Source organism: Neofelis nebulosa, chromosome 1 (genome assembly GCF_028018385.1).
Source record: "Neofelis nebulosa isolate mNeoNeb1 chromosome 1, mNeoNeb1.pri, whole genome shotgun sequence".
In the NCBI taxonomy this organism is placed as follows: domain Eukaryota; kingdom Metazoa; phylum Chordata; class Mammalia; order Carnivora; family Felidae; genus Neofelis; species Neofelis nebulosa.
The window spans coordinates 34182978-34202382 of NC_080782.1; the positions used below are offsets into that span (position 1 = coordinate 34182978).

General features: G+C 38.4%; 2 protein-coding genes across 11 annotated transcripts in view; both read left to right on the plus strand.

The window, feature by feature from the left end:
* Window positions 1–15081, plus strand: part of RIMOC1 (RAB7A interacting MON1-CCZ1 complex subunit 1) — a 50106-nt gene extending 35025 nt beyond the window's left edge. For both annotated transcript variants that reach the window (XM_058718681.1, XM_058718673.1), the window contains exons 3-6: window positions 2084–2227; window positions 5208–5339; window positions 6242–6356; window positions 10116–15081. In XM_058718681.1, coding sequence (XP_058574664.1) covers window positions 2084–2227; window positions 5208–5339; window positions 6242–6356; window positions 10116–10402 — 678 coding nt within the window. In that variant the 3' untranslated portion in view covers window positions 10403–15081. The remainder of the gene's footprint in view (window positions 1–2083; window positions 2228–5207; window positions 5340–6241; window positions 6357–10115) is intronic.
* Window positions 15082–18647: 3566 nt separating this feature from the next.
* FBXO4 (F-box protein 4) overlaps window positions 18648–19405 on the plus strand; it is a 62603-nt gene continuing 61845 nt past the window's right edge. For 5 of the 9 annotated variants that reach the window (XM_058718651.1, XM_058718588.1, XM_058718607.1 and 2 more), the window contains exon 1: window positions 18650–18891. In XM_058718651.1, the coding sequence (XP_058574634.1) occupies window positions 18703–18891 (189 nt within the window). In that variant the 5' untranslated portion in view covers window positions 18650–18702. Of the gene's footprint in view, window positions 18892–19405 lie in introns of all 9 variants that reach the window. The other 4 variants (XM_058718625.1, XM_058718598.1, XM_058718634.1 and 1 more) reach the window with 3 other exon arrangements.

The following is a 19405-nucleotide window of genomic DNA, read 5'->3' on the forward strand; positions in this document are numbered from 1 at the left end:
TTCAGGTTTCATAGCTTTGTGGTTTGAAAATATGCATGGAATGATCTAGATCTTTTTGTGTTTGTTGAGGGCTGATTTGTGACCCAGTATGTTTGTTGCACTGGTTCTCACTACTTGCCCCTGTAGAGATGCATATGCAAGGTGCAGGGGCGCAGGGCTTAGTGTAAGCACCCGGTCTCCACTTGGTGGTGCTCTTTAGCTCACTGAGATTGCTCAGTACTGATGGGCGGCAGGGGGAGGGAGAGTGCAAAATGGCTTCGCCTGGCTCTCCCATCCCCAGAGCAGGGAGCTTGTGCCTGCCACTGTTCGTGTAGTCCTCACAGAAAATCACTTCTCTTGTGTCCCTGGCTTTCATCAAATCCCTGTCTTCATGCTGTCTGTGTCTGAGCTGTTTTATCTCAGGTGTGTGGCTTGATTTCTAAACTCCAAATTTTAGGGACTTGTGCAGCAGGGCCCTGTGCTGATCCTCTGGGGGAGGGTCTCGCTAAGCTGTTGCCCCTTGCCAACTGTCCCAGGAAAGTGTTTGCAGGACCGCGCAGTGGTTTGGAGTTCATGGCAAAGTGGAGCAGAAAACTGGCATCAAGACTCGCTGTCCTCAGTCAGTGTCCCTGCTCCTATGCCTGGGAATCGTGTAGCACGTTAGCACCACCCTTTCTTCTGTCCCCTAGAAGGCCTTGCTGCCACTCCCAAGTGCACTCCAAGCAGGGGATCTATTTCTCCCCCAGCAACCAGAGAATCCTCAGACCACACTGTCTTCTGCAGGGTCTCCACCCTCCTTCCCCACGGGAATACTGCTAAGCCAGGCACGACCTTGGCAGTGGTGGACTTCTAAAACTTGTTGCACTCCACTCCTTACAATACTTTGCAGTAGTCTTTTTTTTTTAGCAGGGCTCCCTCTCCTCTGGAGCACCCTCAGTTCTTATCTCCCCCAAATCAACTCTCTGCAGATTCTACTTTCCACAATTTTACTTGTAGTGTTATTTTTTCAGTCAGTTGATTTCTTGGGTGTTCAGAATGACTGGATATTTATCTAGCTGTGTTCAAGGGAAGAGGGAAGCTTCCCCCTATCCCTCCATCTTAATTAACTTCTACCCTCTAAACATTTGAATTTATTTCTAAAGATAAGATGAAAGACCTAGAGATACAGATTTGAATTCCCCAGGCCCCCTTAGACCCTAATTATGGTTCTGAATCAAAGTTACTATCCGTAGGATAATGATTTGCTCTTCCTGACTTAGGCCTTCAACACAAGAACACTTAGCACTTAAGTAGCCCTGTATAATTAATATTCTGTGTGTTGTACATAATGTTAATTCATTCTATCCTCAAAGCAAGGAACTTTGAAAAGCAGTTTCTTTATTTTACCAATAAAATTGACTGTCCTTGGTTAGTTGGGTGATTAGTGGAAGAACTCAGTTTCCTTAGTCTTAGTCCAGTAGATTAAAAAAAAGAGAGAAAGGGTTGTGTAGTTTTAAGGTACTTGAACAGAGCATCTTATATTTAGGAATGCTAGGGATTTAGTGTTTAAATTGCATAATGTTGGCTATATACTGCCTTTATTGGGTGGCAGGATACATATTCCCCAAATGCTAGGTCTGCATTTGAAGAAACAAATAAACTATTTGAAGATTCAATATATAAAACTAGAGGTAGTGATCTTAAATTGATACAGCAGGCATTTAGAAAATGTTATATATGATATAGCAGGCATTTAGAAAAGATTTATTTATAAATTTATTTATTTATTTATTTATATATGATATAACAGGCATTTAGAAAAGAAGTATGTATGTGTAAATTGCAAGGAACATAATATATTTTTCATAATTAATGTCATATATGATTAGCTTAAAGTCTTATTTATTTACTTTTTTTGAGAGAAGCAAGATTATCATTAATTCAATATTTTACTAAAATACCTATGAGGTTTCCTATGAGGCCCATCAGAGACTATGTGTACAGCTAGACATTTTTCCCACTTTTCAAATTTAATTGTCTAATAAAGCATCTGTATATGTAAGGTTAAAATGTAAGTTATTCACATTTCAATCATTAATGGATACTTTTGTTTGTTTTACTGCAGGCCATTTTGGACATGACATATTTTGAGGAGAACAAACTAGTAGATGAAGATTTTCCTGAGGACTCTTCACAGAAAGTAAAAGAGCTGATCAGTTTTCTTTCAGAACCAGAAATTTTAATTAAAGAAAATAATATGCATCCAAAAGTAAGTTTTGTACTCCTGTGAATTATGGTGGAATGCTGTTTCTTCCTCTTCTGCTCTTTAGAGTCTGTCATTTCTTCTTCTGGAATGTGTCTTGGTCTCTGTTTAAAATGAAGATTAAAGGAGGGATGTATGAGACTTTAACACCTCAGACCAACATCACAACTAAAGTATCACATATATGCTTCAGAATATTTGCATGATGGGGGCGCCTGGGTGGCGCAGTCGGTTAAGCGTCCGACTTCAGCCAGGTCACGATCTCGCGGTCCGTGAGTTCGAGCCCCGCGTCGGGCTCTGGGCTGATGGCTCGGAGCCTGGAGCCTGTTTCCGATTCTGTGTCTCCCTCTCTCTCTGCCCCTCCCCCGTTCATGCTCTGTCTCTCTCTGTCCCAAAAATAAATAAAAAAAAAACGTTTAAAAAAAAAAAAAAAAAAAAAACAGAATATTTGCATGATGGAATTGTATTGGAATTACTGGTGCCTGATCATTTTCTAAACACAGATATTTGCTATTTCTGCTCCCTTTACTTCTGCAGATTGAAGGTCCTGAGGGATCTAATTAACACATCTCTTGTCCTTTTTACAGTCTTTTTCCTCCTGGGCATTTGCTGCTTTTCTTCCTATTGATCACCCCATCCCTCTGAGGCCCTCAGAGCCTGGCTCTTGTTCTTCCCCAAACATCTGCCCTTTCTCCCATCCTGGAAAGATACACCCTCACCAAGGATATCTTAATCCTCTGATTTTCTCTATTCTGTCTGCTTGACAACCTGTTCACATGCTTTTTTTTTTTTTTTTTTTTTTTTAAATTTTTTTTTTCCAACGTTTTTTATTTATTTTTGGGACAGAGAGAGACAGACAGAGCATGAACGGGGGAGGTGCAGAGAGAGGGAGACACAGAATCGGAAACAGGCTCCAGGCTCCGAGCCATCAGCCCAGAGCCCGACGCGGGGCTCGAACTCACGGACTGCAAGATCGTGACCTGGCTAAAGTCGGACGCTTAACCGACTGCGCCACCCAGGCGCCCCTCACATGCTTTTTATTGTCATCTCTATTTAGATGATTCCAAGATTTTTGTCTAGCCCTGGCTATTCTTGGAAGCAAATAATTTATTATATTTAACTGCCTGCTGGCTCTCTTTACCTAGATTTTTTTTTTTTTCTCTATGTGTTTATCAGGGGATGTTAACTGTGGGAACAAATAATCCCAAGTTTTAAATGATACAACACAGTAAAAGTTTCATATATTAAAACCTTATATATATATTTTTTCATTATTTTATTCTAACAGTACTACAAGTGTCATCTTGTTTCAAGTAACAGATTTCTAAAAAGTTACCCTTTTTTAACACTTATTTTTTATTGAACTGTTGTTGACATACAATGTTACATTAGTTTCAAGTGTATGGTATAGTGATTCAACAATTTCGTACGTTATGCTATGTTCATAAGTGTAGCTACATCTTCCAAGGCAATTACAATACCATTGTACCCATTTTCCCTGTGATTTACTCATTCCATAACTGGGAGCCTGTATATCCCACTCTCTCTCCTTCACCTGTTTTGCCCATTCCTCTGGCAACCATCAGTTTGTTCTCTATTTATGAGTCTGATTCTGCTTTTTGTTTGTTTATCCATTTGTTTTGTTTTTTAGATTTCACACGTAAGTGAAATCACGTGGTATTTGTCTTTCTCTGTCTGATTTATTTTTCCTAGCACGATACCATGTAGGTCTATCTACGTTATCACAAATGGCAAGATCTTTTCTTTTTTATGGCTGAATAATAACCCTTTGTATTTACCACATCTTTTTTATCCGTTTATCTATTAATGGACATTTGGGTTATTTCCATATCTTGGCTATTATAAATAATGCTGCAATAAACGTAGGAGTGCATATATTTTTTTAAATTAGTCTTTTTGTTTTGGGTAAATACCCAGTAGTGGAATTACTTGATCATACAGTAATTCTATTTTTAATTGTTGAGGAACATTCATACTGTTTTCTCAGTGGCTGCACCAAATTACATTCCTACCAGTAGCATACAAGGGTTCCTTTTTCTCCACATCCTTACCAACACTTATTATTTCTTGTCTTTTTGATTCTAGCCATTCTGACAAGTGCAAGATGATATCTCATTGTGATTTTGATTTGCATTTCCCTGATAATTAGTAATGTTGAGCATCTTTTCATGTGTCCGTTGGCCATCTCTATATATCTTCGTTTGAAAAATGTCTATTCGCGTCCTCTGTTCGCTTTTTGATTGGATTATTTGGGGTTTTTTTGGTGTTAAGCTATATAGATTCTTTATATGTTTTGGATATTAACCCCTTATCAGGTATACCATTATGTTATTTGCAAACATCTTCCATTCAGTAGGTTGCATTTTCATTTGTTGATGGTTTCCTTTGCTGTGCAGAAGCTTTTTGTTTTGATGTAGTCTCAGTAGTTTATTTCTTTTGTTTCCGTTGCCTCAAGAAAAATACCTAAAAAAATATTGCTAAGGCCAATATCAAAGAAATTACTGCCTATGTTTTCTTCTAGGGGTATTGTGGTTTTAAGTCTTACGTTTAGGTCTTTATTTTATTTTGAGTTTATTTTTGTGTATGGTGTAAGAAAGTAATCCAGTTTCATTCTTTTTCATGTAGCTGTCCAGTGTTCCCAGCATGATTTATTGAATGAAAAGTTATCTTTTTAATCAGATTATGGAATACTTATATTTCAGATATATTAGAAATGGCTACTAAAATACTTAAATATTATTTTCTAAAAAATTGTAAATTGGAGTAGTTATTTTCACGTAGCAATAGATTTCTAAACTTACAATTGATTCAAACAAAGTAAGGCATTCATGAATAATAAGTAGCCAAGTAAAGGGCAAATCTTGTGAAATGAAAGTGTTTTGAATTGCTCAATATTTTGGAATTTAATTTTGATTTTTACAGATGTGAGGTTTCTTTTTTTAGCTAAGTCTTTGTTGTGTTTCAGCCCTGCGATTTGCTTGGGGATGAACTTCTGGAATGCCTCTCTTGGAGAAGAGGCGCTCTACTCTATATGTATTGTCATTCTCTGACCAAAAGGAGAGAGTGGCTCACAAGAAAATCCAGTTTGCTTAAAAAGGTAAAAAGGTGTTCCTTATACATTTTAGATTGTTGACTTTACAGGTTTCAAAAAGCTGTCATTGGTGTAGTACGAAGAGTAGTGGAATCAAAGGGTCTGGGTTTGCACTCCAGGTTTCAACTTACTAGCTATGTATTCTTAAGCATGTGGGAATTATTGTGAAGATTAAATAAGATAACATGTGAAAGCCTTTGTAAACTGGGAAGTTTACGTGCTTTTTTTAAGTTTGGGATTTTTTTTTTTAAATACAATATAGACTGTCTGTATTAATTTCTAAGCATATTTATGGCCTGAAGGAAACAAACTTGGCTGTGACCCTCTCTCTGTCAGCAGATCACTCATAAAGAACCTCGTGACCCTACTGTAGAACACTGTAACCCTCTGATTCATCTTGACTCTTCTGACCAAATCTGTAAATCCAAAGAACCTGTCTTACATTGTTTCACTAAGAATTCAAACTTGAGTTGGTTGTATACATAGTTTATGCGGGCCTAGAAATGAGAGGTTACCCTTGATGTAAAATTTTGTTCATAGTATTTCTTAAATTATAATAAGTACATGTTTTAATAAATTATTTTTGAACAATTACTTGTTATTTTATCTTTTTCTTCCTCTGTTAACATCTTTGACAAATATATTACTGAGTCATGTGTTCTTGATTAGTTTTTTCTTTTTTTATCTCCCATACTCTTTTGCTAATTGGAGCATTTGGAAGGTTGTATTTATAAAAGTTTTGGGATGGGGTGGGTCCTTCTACCATTGTGATAAAATAACCACAAGATACATTTACAAACTAGTCAATTTTCTCTTAAGTAAAGAATGGGGGGGTGGAAATTAACGTTTGAGGTTTCTACAGTTCTTCATATAATACTTATAATTCTTTGGCTTTGATTTTCATTTAGTATCTTATTGATGGAATCAGTTACTTGCTACAGATGCTAAATTACCGGTGTCCTATCCAGTTAAATGAAGGAGTTTCTTTCCAAGACTTAGACACAGCTAAATTACTGAGTGAAGGTAATGTGATCTCTTTTTGCAGTTTCCTGTTTTAAAAGTTTTTTTTTCTTAATTTTTACGTTTACTAGACTTTATTCTGTTTTAAATGAATTTCAAGGTACATTATATACCAAAAAATAATAAAAGGGCTTTTAAATATCTTCTCATGTAAAAAATAAAAAATACTGCTATTCCCTTTATAGTAACTTTGAAAGAATTATATGTCATGCTGCTTTTATTTCGTATCCCCAATTAGCCCAATTAGGCACTAGATTCGGCTACTTGAAACAGACTGGAAATAACTTTTTTTAAGTTTATTTATTTTGAGAGAGAGAGAGAGAGCCATGCATGCAAGCTGGGGAGGATCAGAGAGAAAGGGAGAGAGATAATCCTAAGCAGACTCTGCACTGTCAGCATAGAGCCCGACTTGGGCCTTGAACTCACAAACCTTGAAATCATGACCTGAGCCTAAATCAAGAGTTGGATCCTATCCGACTGAGCCACCCAGGTGCCCCAGAAGTAACTTTTAAGCAAGTAGAAATTTACTGCTCTTTCACATAAAAATGGTCTTAAGGGGCACATGGGTGGCTTAGTCAGTTGAACGTCCGACTTCTGCTCAGGTCATGATCTCACGGTTCCTGGGTTCAAGCCTCATGTTGGGTTCTGTACTGACAGCTCAACTTGGAGCCTGGAGCCTGCGTCAGATTCTGTGTCTCTCTCTCTCTCTGTCTCTGCCCTTCCCTCACTTGCACTCTCTCTCAAAAATAAATAAACACTGAGAAAAAAAACAACAACCAAAACCAGAGCTGATTATGGTGATTCCTATCAGGATCCTACCTTTTTCCTCCATCATCTTCAGAACTACAGCCTTACAGCTTCAGAGGGAGGCATTTATACAGAATACATGTAAATAGTACTTCCCAGAGTTGTGCAACATGCACCTCTGTTGAGGATATTGCATTTTCAGTGTCTCAACATGCTTCTGGAGGTCTTTTCGTCTCACCTGTGTTTCAGCCTATAGGAATGGCAAAAAGATGTTTCTTTCAGTCAACACTGCTCCTTTGGAAAACCTTCTTAGAAGTTTCTGACACTTAAAACTTCCACCTACATTTCACTGGCAATAATTTAATCACATGGCTTCAAACAGCTACAAGGGAACCTGGGATTACAGTATAGCCCGTCACCTGATACATTGCCATCCCAAATAAAATTGTCTCTTAACTAAGAAAGAAGGGAAGAATGAATACTGGGTGGCAAATGTTAGTTCCTATCATATCTATCCACCTGAAAATATTAGGAACTGGATATAGAGCATCATTTGGGTTTTAGACTGAGGTGTGGGAGGGAAGAACCACTTATTTTTGCCATCTCTTTGTAAGTGGAGGAACTGATGTCATGATAAGCCAGAAGATGTGTTGAAGGTTACATAGCTGGCAAGTGACATTAGATTATATGTGTAAACTTTCTTTTTACTTCATCTGAAATTTTGATGGGGAGAAATCAAATACGGAGAAGAAGAAAACTTAGGGAAAATTCTATATTTCAATTTTATAAGTATATTTTAATTATCCTTTTTTCTTTGTTAGCTTTTGTAGGTTTTTCCATTTTATTTGAAAACACTGCTTAGAAAAAGCAGCATGATTTAAGCTACTGAAAGTTGTTATTTTCAGTTAATTCAGGCACGTAGCTGTCCTAAAAATTGCAAATACCAAATGCTCCTCCAGTGGGCCTGTTTTGACAAACATGGTGTTTTGGTTTATTTGTAGGAAGTATTTCTTGCGGATAACTAGTAAACTGATTAGCTGCATTGACAGTGGCCTTTCTAAAATCTCCTCACCCACCAATATGGATTGATGTAAAAGAAAAAGTAGGGATGGGCACGAAAGCCTATTTGGAACCAAAGAAAGTAGCAAGAGTCACCAATTTCTCTTATTCTCTCATTTCTAGTCATAGGGTAGTATACTCTTACAGCCTGGAATTTTCTCTTCAGGATGTTTGTGGTACTAGTGTCTTCTCTTAAATCATAATTTGATTGCATTAGCCCCTAGCTTCCACTACTTCTTCCACAGGAGAATCAAAAGGGACAGATAGGGTCTCTTTTTTCCAGGAAAAAAAAAAAAAGAAAACAACATCCACTCCATAGCACTTTTGCCACAGGGCTAGGTCCTCTTCTGGTGTTGGCTTCTTGTTCTCATCTAAAGCAGTTTGTTCCTCCCTACTTCATCTCTCTCAAGATGTAGGTTAGGAGCCAGGAAGCCTACCTGGCTGAATTACTCCTGATACCCCATCAGAGAGGTTCTAATTATTTTTTTTTCTTCACTTAAAACATTTATTCAAAAATGAAAACAATGTAAGTGTTTTGACATGATAGTTTTTGTATACTTAAATCTGTATATTTTTATACATACTATGGTTTTGAAAATTAGTTCTTAGTATTCTGTAAGTGTGAAAATTTTATTTTAGACTTAGGAAGGATCTTAGAGATTTTATTTTATGTATTTATTTATTTTTAATTTTTTAATGTTTATTTATTTTTGAGACAGAGACAGAGCACGAGCAGGGTAGGGACAGAGAGAGAGGGAGACATAGAATCCGAAGTGGGCTCCAGGCTCTGAGCTGTCAGCACAGGGCCCGATGCAGGGCTCGAACTCATGGACTGGGAGATCATGATGTGAGCTGAAGTCAGATGCTTAACCAACTAGCCACCCAGGGGCTATTTATTTATTTATTTTTTTATTTTAAATTAAAAAAAAAAAAATTGCATCCAAATTGGTTAGCATATGGTGCAACAATGATTTCAGGAGTAGATTCCTTAGTGCCCCTTACCCATTTAGCTCATCCCCCCCTCCCACAATCCCTCCAGTAACCCTCAGTTTGTTCTCCGTATTTATGAGTCTCTTCTGTTTTGTCCCCCTCCCTGTTTTTATATTATTTTTGTTTCCCTTCCCTTATGTTCATCTGTTTTGTCTCTTCAAGTCCTCATATGAGTGAAGTCATATGATTTTTCTTTCTCTGACTGACTAATTTCGCTTAGCATAATACCCTTTAGTTCCATCCACGTAGTTACAAATGGCAAGATTTCATTCTTTTTGATTGCCGAGTAATACTCCATTGTATATATATACCACATCTTCTTTATCCATTCATCCATTGATGGACATTTGGGCTCTTTCCATACTTTGGCTATTGTTGATAGTGTTGCTATAATCATGGGGGTGCATGTGTCCCTTCAAAACAGCACACCTGTATCCCTTGGATAAATGCCTAGTAGTGTAATTGCTGGGTCATAGAGTAGTTCTATTTTTAGTTTTTTGAGGAACCTCCATACTGTTTTCCAGAGTGGCTGCACCAGCTTGCATTCCCATCTAATTATTTTTTAATATTTTATTAGCCAATATTAAACATAATTCTGAATAATCCTTAATATTAATTTTAAAAGTTCTACATGAATTCAAAATATTTTTGTGGCCAGATCTTAGTGATAATTTACCCAACTTTAGAACTTAAGAACACAGTGACCTAAATGATTCTTTAAAAAAAAATCTCTGACAAACTGTTTTTTAGGGGGTTGGGAGTGATGGACCTCTTTTATAGGTAAAATAGAGATAGAAATGCAAATTAAATGAGGATTATATTAGTGATCATTTGGCTTTTCTAGTGTAACTGAAATGAGAAGGAAAAATGCTTAATGACATAAAAGGAATTTATTAGAGTTTTAATAACCAAGGTTTCTTTTTAAATATTTAAATTCTAATCTCTCAACCTAAATGATTTTCCCAGGAATATTTAGTGACATTCATTTGCTGGCTATGATGTACAGCGGAGAAATGTGTTACTGGGGATTGAAGCATTGTGCAGATCAACAGCCAGAAAATCATGAAGTGGATAGTGGTGTTTCTGGAGCAAGCTACACGACACAGAAAGAACCCTTGGATTTCCGAGAAGTAGGAGAAAAAATTTTGAAAAAGTATGTATCTGTGTGCGAAGGACCCCTGAAAGAACAAGAATGGAATACAGCAAATGCAAAACAAATTTTAAACTTCTTTCAGCATCATACCAACCAGTAAGCTCAGCTATTCTTTTTGAAACAGAAGAACAAAACAACCCGTGAAATGGAAAAAGTTCCAGAAAAGAAGACATATTGACACTGAGCTTAAGAATGTTACACTATGTAAAGATAACCAGCAGGGTTACCTATTTTTAAATCCCATCGCCATCTTTCATTACATATTTTTAAATCTATGAAGGAGCAATTCTTTAATTTCTAAGATGGCATGTAATTTTAATTCGGCCATCCTGTAACTAATACTAAGTAGTAATCCAGTTTAGCTTTTTAGAATTTTTTTATTACTTTAGGTTTCTTTTTTTAATATTGTGACATAAAATTGACCACTTTAAATATCTTCAGATTATTTTTAGGTCTATCTTGAAGCTACGCTTCAGCGATTAAAATCAAGTCACCTCATTGCTTTAGATGGATAAAAAATGGGCAAAATAGAAGATTACAGTATTTAGACTCCCATTTCCAGAATAAGATAAATAATGCAATGCCACAAGAGAATTGTTTGATTTTTTTTTTCACCATGTATTACTAATAGAATTAAAAAATTTTATGCTATTGGGCATTATATAACCATTTTCAAATGATTTTCCTGTTTTGTTAAAAGAAAATGGATGGCTTATCAAATGAGTAATGAAGGTGAAACCAATTTAGGTTAGTCCATCATTAGCTCATATGTGTTTAGAGCACACCTTTTTGGATGTATTGAAATTTTAATATTTTTGTCTTTAATAATAGAGATGGCCAGAGAACCTAACTTTCTATCTTGCTTATGGTATTTCTGTCTACCTCAACTCCTCTTGTCATCTTGGGATGATCTGTCTAATACCTTGCTGATATCCTTGACTTCTGTGCTAGTGACTTCATCACATTCCAGGAGCTTACTCCCATGGCTGCACCTTGAATGAAAATCACCATCTTGTGTTCTCTTTCTGAAATCTTAAATTGCAGTAACCGATAACAATTCCTATCTTTCCAGCTTTTTCACTTCCTCATTTTTGTTGATTTTTCTTTCCCTGTATTTCTATTCTTTTTTTTTTTTTTTAATTTTTTTTTAACGTTTATTTATTTTTGAGACAGAGAGAGACAGAGCATGAACGGGGGAGGGGCAGAGAGAGAGGGAGACACAGAATCAGAAGCAGGCTCCATCCAGGCTCTGAGCCATCAGCCCAGAGCCAGACATGGGGCTCGAACCCACAGACCGCGAGATCGTGACCTGAGCTGAAGTCGGACGCTTAACCGACTGAGCCACCCAGGTGCCCCCCTGTATTTCTATTCTATCTCTAGCTTCTTTACAGCCTTCTCCTCTTGACTGTTCCTCTTTCTCCTAAACCATCAGCCCGTTTCAGATTTTCTTCCTTTCCTCCAGCTTCAGCTTTATAAGGGTCACCAGTTGAAGTGCTCTCCACAGCCCCTTCAAGTCCATTGTCCTCTTGTCCTTCAGTGTAACCATTCTGCACATCTCACCATTGAATTTATCCTGTCACCCACCTTTTCTGGAATGCTGTGTCCCATGTGAAGTTCATGTAACCCTTCAAGGTGTAATCCCTATGAGTGTCTCACCTTCGACTTTAGAAGAGCCCTCAGTATAAGCCTCTTGTTTGTTCCTGCTGTGGCTCCTCTCCTTTTCTCTTGGTGGCTAATCTAAACGTCACTACTTTTTTCATGTCCTCTATCTCCTCCCTTAGCATATGGCGCTTGGTCCGCTCTTACAGAAAATTCAGACTATGAGGAGTTTAATTTCTATTTCCCAGCTTTGCCGTACTCATTTTCCCCATTTTTAGAAGAAAAGAGGTCACCTGCTTCCTGTCTAAAGCTGATCTCCACCTCTCCTCATTTCCCCTGGAGCTTCTTTTTTTTTCCTGCTTGTCCCTTAGATATTGCTCTTCCCTGAAGGTCTGTTTTCTTTTTCCCCTCCCCCCCCTTTCCTTCTCTCCCTCCCTCCCAATCTCACTCTCGCTCTTTTTTTTTTTTTTTTAAACTTTAAATGCTCTTAGGTGATGTCATTCATAGCCCTGGCTGCTTGTGACAGCTATAATGTTAGGCTGACTTCTAGACTTGCAACTCAAATCCCAGCTTCTCCTGCTCTCTGAGCCTTCTTTCTAACTGCCTATTAAATATCTTCACTCACACAATTTTGGTAATTCAGTATGTCCAAACAACTAACCCTCATCTTTTGTTTAAAATCCTTTTTGGTTCATGTTTTTTCTTTCTTTCTTTCTTTCTTTTTTTTTTTTTTTTTCTTTTTTTGGTCTTTCACAGAGCAAGGCAACAAAGAATGCCACAATCTAGTTTCTGTCTACCTCCCCAGTTTTCTCTCTGCAGTGCATCCCATGTTATCATGTTCTAGTTCAGTGTTCTCAGCATTTACAACCCAGGCTGCTTTTTGATAAACATTCTGATAGAACATCTTGGTATAAGGAAAATCTCTCCCTATCCCTGCCCCTGTCTCCTTGCTTATCCTTACACAACAGAGATTTTTATTTAATACAGCTTTTTTAACCAGTTTTACTACAAAAATACCTTTGTGCTTTCTAAGTATAAAAATTTAGATCATTTTTAGTATGGTTTTAGAACCACACGCCCCCTTACCCCCACCTTTTGGAGCATGATGATCAATTGCAAATACTTCAGTTCCTTTCCCATTGGGCTCCCCTCACTACTCTGCAGATCTCATTACTTCTGCCGGGAATGCTTTGCCCTTCTTTGTGGCCAGGTGAATACTTGTGCTTTAGGACTCAGCTCCAGTGATACTGGATCCATAAGGTTTTTTCAGCCCTTTTCAGTCAAATGTTCCTTTGCTTCTGCTCCCTTAATGTTCCTTCCCATGTTATCAAACAGGTAACACTGCTTTGTAGTTCTTTTCCTTATGCGTTGGTGAACTCCATATTTAAAAAATGTATCTTAATACATTGTGCTTAATGAATGGTAGGCCCTTAGTAATGTTTTTTGGTTTTGTTTTGCGGGGTTTTTTGCCTTTTTTTTTTTTTTAAATTAATAAGAGACACGGTTCTTAAGTGCCGAACTCTGCACAAAAGGGTTGCTGCTATTGGATTCCAAACTGCCATGCCCTCTACACCAGTGGTTAATAAGGCAAATAAGAAATTAGTTCTCAGAGAAGTAAAGTATTATGTAGATTTGGAACCTGAGAAAACCATAACTTTCTCTTCAGAAATGGGAACTCCCATTTCGCCTTTACGACCCTTGGGAACCACTTGGGTCTCTCACTGGCTGGTGTAGTTATGAGGGTGCTACTGGGTGCTTTTTGTACAACTTTTCCATCCCCCACATAATTAGAGAATGATCTGTAGACCATAACGCTTACAGTGCTTTTTACTAGGGTGTATTACAAAACAATGAACAACAGATTTTTGTATGTATGTGTTAAACCTAAGTAAATTTTATTTCATTTAAGTGAAGTATCTTCAAGATAACAAACACTCTACATCAGCAAGGCACTATAATTCCCTCATCAACAATTATTATGTGCCTACTACATGCCAGGTTTCATCTTAGGCATTGATGATATAGCTTTGTAAAACATCATTTTTGGGGGTTTATATTCCAGTGGAGGAAGTTAACACATTTTAAGAAATAAATGTATCGTGTATTAAGTGGTTAGTGCTATGAAGAATAAAGCAGGGTAAAGGGCTTGTGTGACTCTGGAGAGGAGTGCTGTTTTATGTATGGTGGTTGGGAAGGCATGCCTATCTAGCATTAGCATCTTCAAATTCTCTCCCTTTGGTTAAATGCCTTGCTGCACATTCAGTACATTCATAAAGTTTCTTTCTTATGGAAGTTCTGATACAGAATTAAGGAACGAGTCAGTCACTATGTAAGACCTTTTTCCTTCGATTACATTTAAGACGTTTTCCAGTGTGGGCTTTACTAATGAGTGAGTGAGAACCTAAAGGCCTTGTTGTGTTATTACATGGGGGGTTTCTCTCCATTTTGAGTTCTCTGATTGTTACTAAAACTGTTAAAGGATTTTTTTTTTTATAATCCTTAAATTTGTGTGTTTCTTTTGCAGTGTGAATTTTTTTATGTTAAGTAGTTAAGTTTCAAAGTAAGCTTTGAAACTTAAAGGCCTATCTGCTTTGTGGCATTTATAGGGTTCCTGGCTATTATGAATTGTTTGATGCCGATTAAGTTTCAAATCATGACAAGACTTTCCCTCATACCTTTGCATACAGTAGAGTGAAGTGAGTGAGGGTTGTGGCTAAAACTCCACAATAAAATTACATTCCTATCTTTACCCTCCCACTGTGGGTTCTGTGATGTTCTTTGAAGTGGGAACTGTATCTAAACGTATTCTCAGCTTCATTTTAATGGCATTCTTAAAAACACACAACTGGATAACATGCTAGTTTTGGATGGCTTGGCACTTTTCTCTTGCCACCTACGAGGGCTCCTTTTTTGGCTCTAATAAGGATACCTTATCTGCAACAGAATCCAGGATTCTGTAGTTCTCTAGTGTCACTTCCTTGTATTATTTTTAACACAGTATGAGATAACATGTTAGGAAGTATTGTATTAAAATGCATTTACTGTATCCATAAATAAGTATGTGATATGTATTCATGCTGAAGTTCTTTATTGTTTTTTGTTCTCTTACTTGTAGTGAAGATTTCCAAGTAAAATGTTTTGGAGCATATAAATTTTTTTTAATAAAACCATATTCCCATATTTGTATCTTGGTCTTTATTTTCTTTTATATCTGAGTGTTGTATCAGAATGAAAACTTTCATTGTCTCAGTTTACTTTGACATCTGAACATTATTTCTTATGGTTCTAATAAATTTCATACAGTATAGTATACTGGTTAGGAATATGGGCTCTGGAGCCAGAGATCTGAGGTTAAATATTAGCCCTGTCGTGTCCTAGCTTTGTGGCTTCACATAAATTACTTAAACTTTCTGTACCTTAATATCCTATTATTTAACAAAGGAGCACTATTAGTACCTACATCACAGGTTATTAGGGATTAAATGAATTAATGTTCGAAGTTGCTTAGTTTAATGCTTAGCACATCCTAAGAGCTCAAAAGACTAGTTTTTATTATTTTCTTTAAGTCTAGTTTTGTGTGTCAGTTCATCATGCTGAAAATATACTTATCAGCCAGGATAATTGAGAGACAAACTCTTGTTCTGGCCAGTGAGCACTCACTCACTGTCTTGTCAGTTCAAGTGGTACTGACCTTTCTAAATGGAAAGCAAGTTTCAGAGAAGAAATTACTGGCTAGATAGACAAATGTTTGTTTTAGATATGGCTAGAAGGAAACCTACAATTTTCAGAAATTTTTCAGCCCCAGTCTCACAATGTATATATATATCCCTGTATACCAACATCAACATTTACCTATCAGCTTGATTGACTTGACTTCTAGTACCTTTAGGTCACACTGAACTGACAAGTCAGAGGCATTTAATGAAATACTAGTCATCTAATATCCTTAATATCCTGTTTAAAAAATAGATTAAGCTGGGAAATCCACATGATTGAATGGTATGTAGCTATAAGAAGCAAAAGCAAATATTTCTGTATAATGCTATAGAGTCATCTAAAGTGAAAAACAAGGTGGAAAAGAGTATATAGTACTATTTAGGAAAGGGAATAAATATGTGTGTATAACCTTGTTTGCTTATATATATGTATATTATATATATATAATATATATACATCATATATATACATTATATATACATGTATATGATGTATACATATATATGTATATATATACATTTTTTTTTAATTTAAAAATTAAAAAAAAAAAAAAAAGTACTTCTGGTGGGAGGTATGGAGAGAGGTACCAGATGGAGGGGACCAGGATAGAAGCTAGACTTCTCTGAATATACCTTAAGTTTTGTACATTTGACTTTGGAGCATGTACTACATTTTTACAAAGCAAGATTACATCAAAATTAAAAGCAACTCCTAAAATTCCAAAGCAAAATACAACAAATGAGCTGTATTGTGCTTCAGGTTGGTGGCTTAACTACACAGGAATATTTCAATTATTTTTAAAGAACAATAATTTGCATTCCCCTAGTGGATATCCCCAAGGGCTGTGAAGAAATCAAACTCCTCAGTAATTATAGTATTAATAACTCTGCTGATATCATTAGAAATGTGGATTTTCAGTGTAAGGGAAAAGAGACTAAATTGGAATCAAAGAAGGTAAGTAAAAATTCTGTAATTCTGAAGTTGAATAGAAATTAACAGCATGAACTCTTATTTTCTCTACATAAAGACCACCAAATAATGTCCAAATACCATTTCCCATTAAAATGAACCAGGGCTCTGGGGCACCTGGGTGGCTCTGTTGGTTAAGCATCTGACTTTTGCTTTCAGCTCAGGTAATGATCTCACAGTTTATGAGTTTGAGCCCCTTGGGATTCAATCTCTCCCTCTCTCTCTGCCTCTCCTCCAACCCCATATATAACTAAACTTAAAAAAAAAAAAAAAAAAAAAAAAAAGAACCACAGCTCCCTGGAGATAAGGCTGAGTCTATATCATGGGTGGGACAATCAAATGGTTGATGAGGGACAACTTTTATTTAATCATCTAATCAAAGAGATCATAAAATTAGAATAGTAATACTTTAAAACTTGTAAACAATAATCATTGATAACTCCTAAATCCTTGAGATGAAAAGCTTATGATGAACTTGATAATAAATGGATCAGAATTTAGAAACCATTGATCAGTTTAAACATTAGAAAATGAGAATGACAATTTGAGTACACAATACCACTTAGAAATATTTTATAAAACCTATCTAAATTTGATCATGCCTTCCAAGAAAGTCCAGAATGTCCTGAAGTCCAGAAAGACCAACCTAGTTTCTTTTAACAGTTGCCAGGAAAAATAAAGGAGAGGGAACCTATAGAATGAACAAGTTTTAGGAACATGTCTACCAAATGTAACATGTGGATCTTGTTTGGGTCATGATTTAAAAAAGCCAATTGCAAAATATAAATTAAATAAGTATATATATTTGAGGCAGGTGAGGAAGTTAAGCCCTACCCAAGTGTTTGGTGATTTTAAAGAAAGTTAGGTGATAATGGTACAGTGATAATGGTACAATGTTTCTTAAAAGTTACCTTAATTTTTAGAGACATATACTGAGATATTTAGGGATGAAATGATATATCTGGGATTTGCTTAAGAATAATCTCGATTTGGGGATGTGTGCGTTGGGTGGGGACGGTGATGGAGCAAGATAAACTGGTAACTTGAATCAGCTAGTGGACACATGGGATTACATTATTAACTCTAATAATTTTCACAATTAAAAAATTATAACCCATGGGGTGCCTGCGTGGCTCAGTCAGTTGAGCGTCTGGCTTCAGCTCAGGTTATGATCTCACTGTTAGTGGGTTCGAGCCCTACGTCGGGCTCTGTGCTGACAGCTCAGAGCCTGGGACCTGCTTTGGATTCTGTCTCCCTCTCTCTCTGGTCCTCCCCCACTCGCGCTCTGTCCTAGAGTCTTAAAATTATGTATTTATTACCTTAGATTGAAATAATCCTTTAACACATTACCTTGTAATGTGGCCTATGGCATAGTTTCTTAAAGCCCTTTCAAAGTAAGGCTGGACAAGGTGAGTAAAATGGATAACTGTTTTGACAGATAAAAAAACAACAACACTAGCAGGATTTCAACAGTACTGTTATCTGGCTTCTCTTATTCTGGCCCTATGTTGCTGCCCTTTTGTGAGATGCCTACCTTCAGGAATTTTTAAATGTACCTATATTTTTAAGTAGAGAATACAGACTCCTCACTTTGGCATAAGGTCTTTCTTGATTAGTCCCCTGGCCACCTCTCTACTCTCATTTCTGCCAATCCCCAAGAACACAAACAGTGACTGAAAAACAATTAGAAAAAACCTCCACGCCTGGCACGGCAGTGCTGAGAAGGAAGCAACTGGTTATTATGCCTAAGACAGCGGAGGAGGGCAATCTATTGAATAAATAGGGATCACCTAGGCCCAGATGAAGTGTAAACGGGTCACAGACAGAAGGTCTTTGAGTGAAGTAACCAAGTTACAAAGGGCCGAGAGATTTCCTGGGACCGAGTGAGGTTAGCAAGGCTGAGGTCTGAAGTGAATGGGGCAGTGAGCGGTGCTTCGGGCTCCACTCGAGACGGCACTTGACTGGGCCACATCTCGATTCCCTTCCGGGTGCGGAGGCTGCCCGCGGGGAGACGTGGCAGGGGCGAGACTGGGGGTGCGGGGCGGGTGGCCAGCCGCCCGGAGGAGGACGCGCAGCGCGTGACCCTGCGGCGCGTCACGTGCGGCGTCGGCGGCCATGGCGGGAAGCGAGCCCCGCAGCGGAGGCAGCGCCCCGCCGCCGCACCACAGCGACTGGAGCCGGCTGGAGGCCGCCATCCTCAGCGGCTGGAGGAACTTCTGGCAGTCGGTGGGCAAGGAGAGGGCAGCGCCGAGGGCCTCCCAAGAGGAGGCGGACGAGGAGGCCAGTACCCTGACGCGGCTGCCGGTGAGTGGCGGCCACCGGACGCGGAGGACCGCGGGGCCGAGCCGGAAGGGGTGCCCCGCTCGGGCGGCCTTGGGGGCCTCGCCGCGCCCGGGCCTGGGTCTGTCCCGTCCTGCAGCCATTCCGGGCCGTGTCGTCACCTGGGAATAACGGTAGAGCAGAGACGCCGAGGCGTTGACCTTTGGTCCTCCGCCGCGGGACCGATGGTCGCGGCGGAACTCACCGCAGGGGGGGGGGGGGCGCCCCGCTAACCGGCCGGGTCATCCTCACGTCTTCAACCCCCCAAGGCGAGTTTTGATACTGGAACGCCCTGACGTCATTCAGGAAAAGAGGAGACCACGCCAGACTTTGTGGGTAGCCTGGGGAAGCCTTCAGCGACTGTGTTCTCAGCGGCTCTCACCTCAGGTTCAGGGTCCAGAACCCCTGGGGGACCCCCTCCCCCCCCGAAACACTCGGCTATGACGCTGTGGTTCTTCTCCCACCGCGTGTTTCAAGCACCGACCCTCACACTTCATTG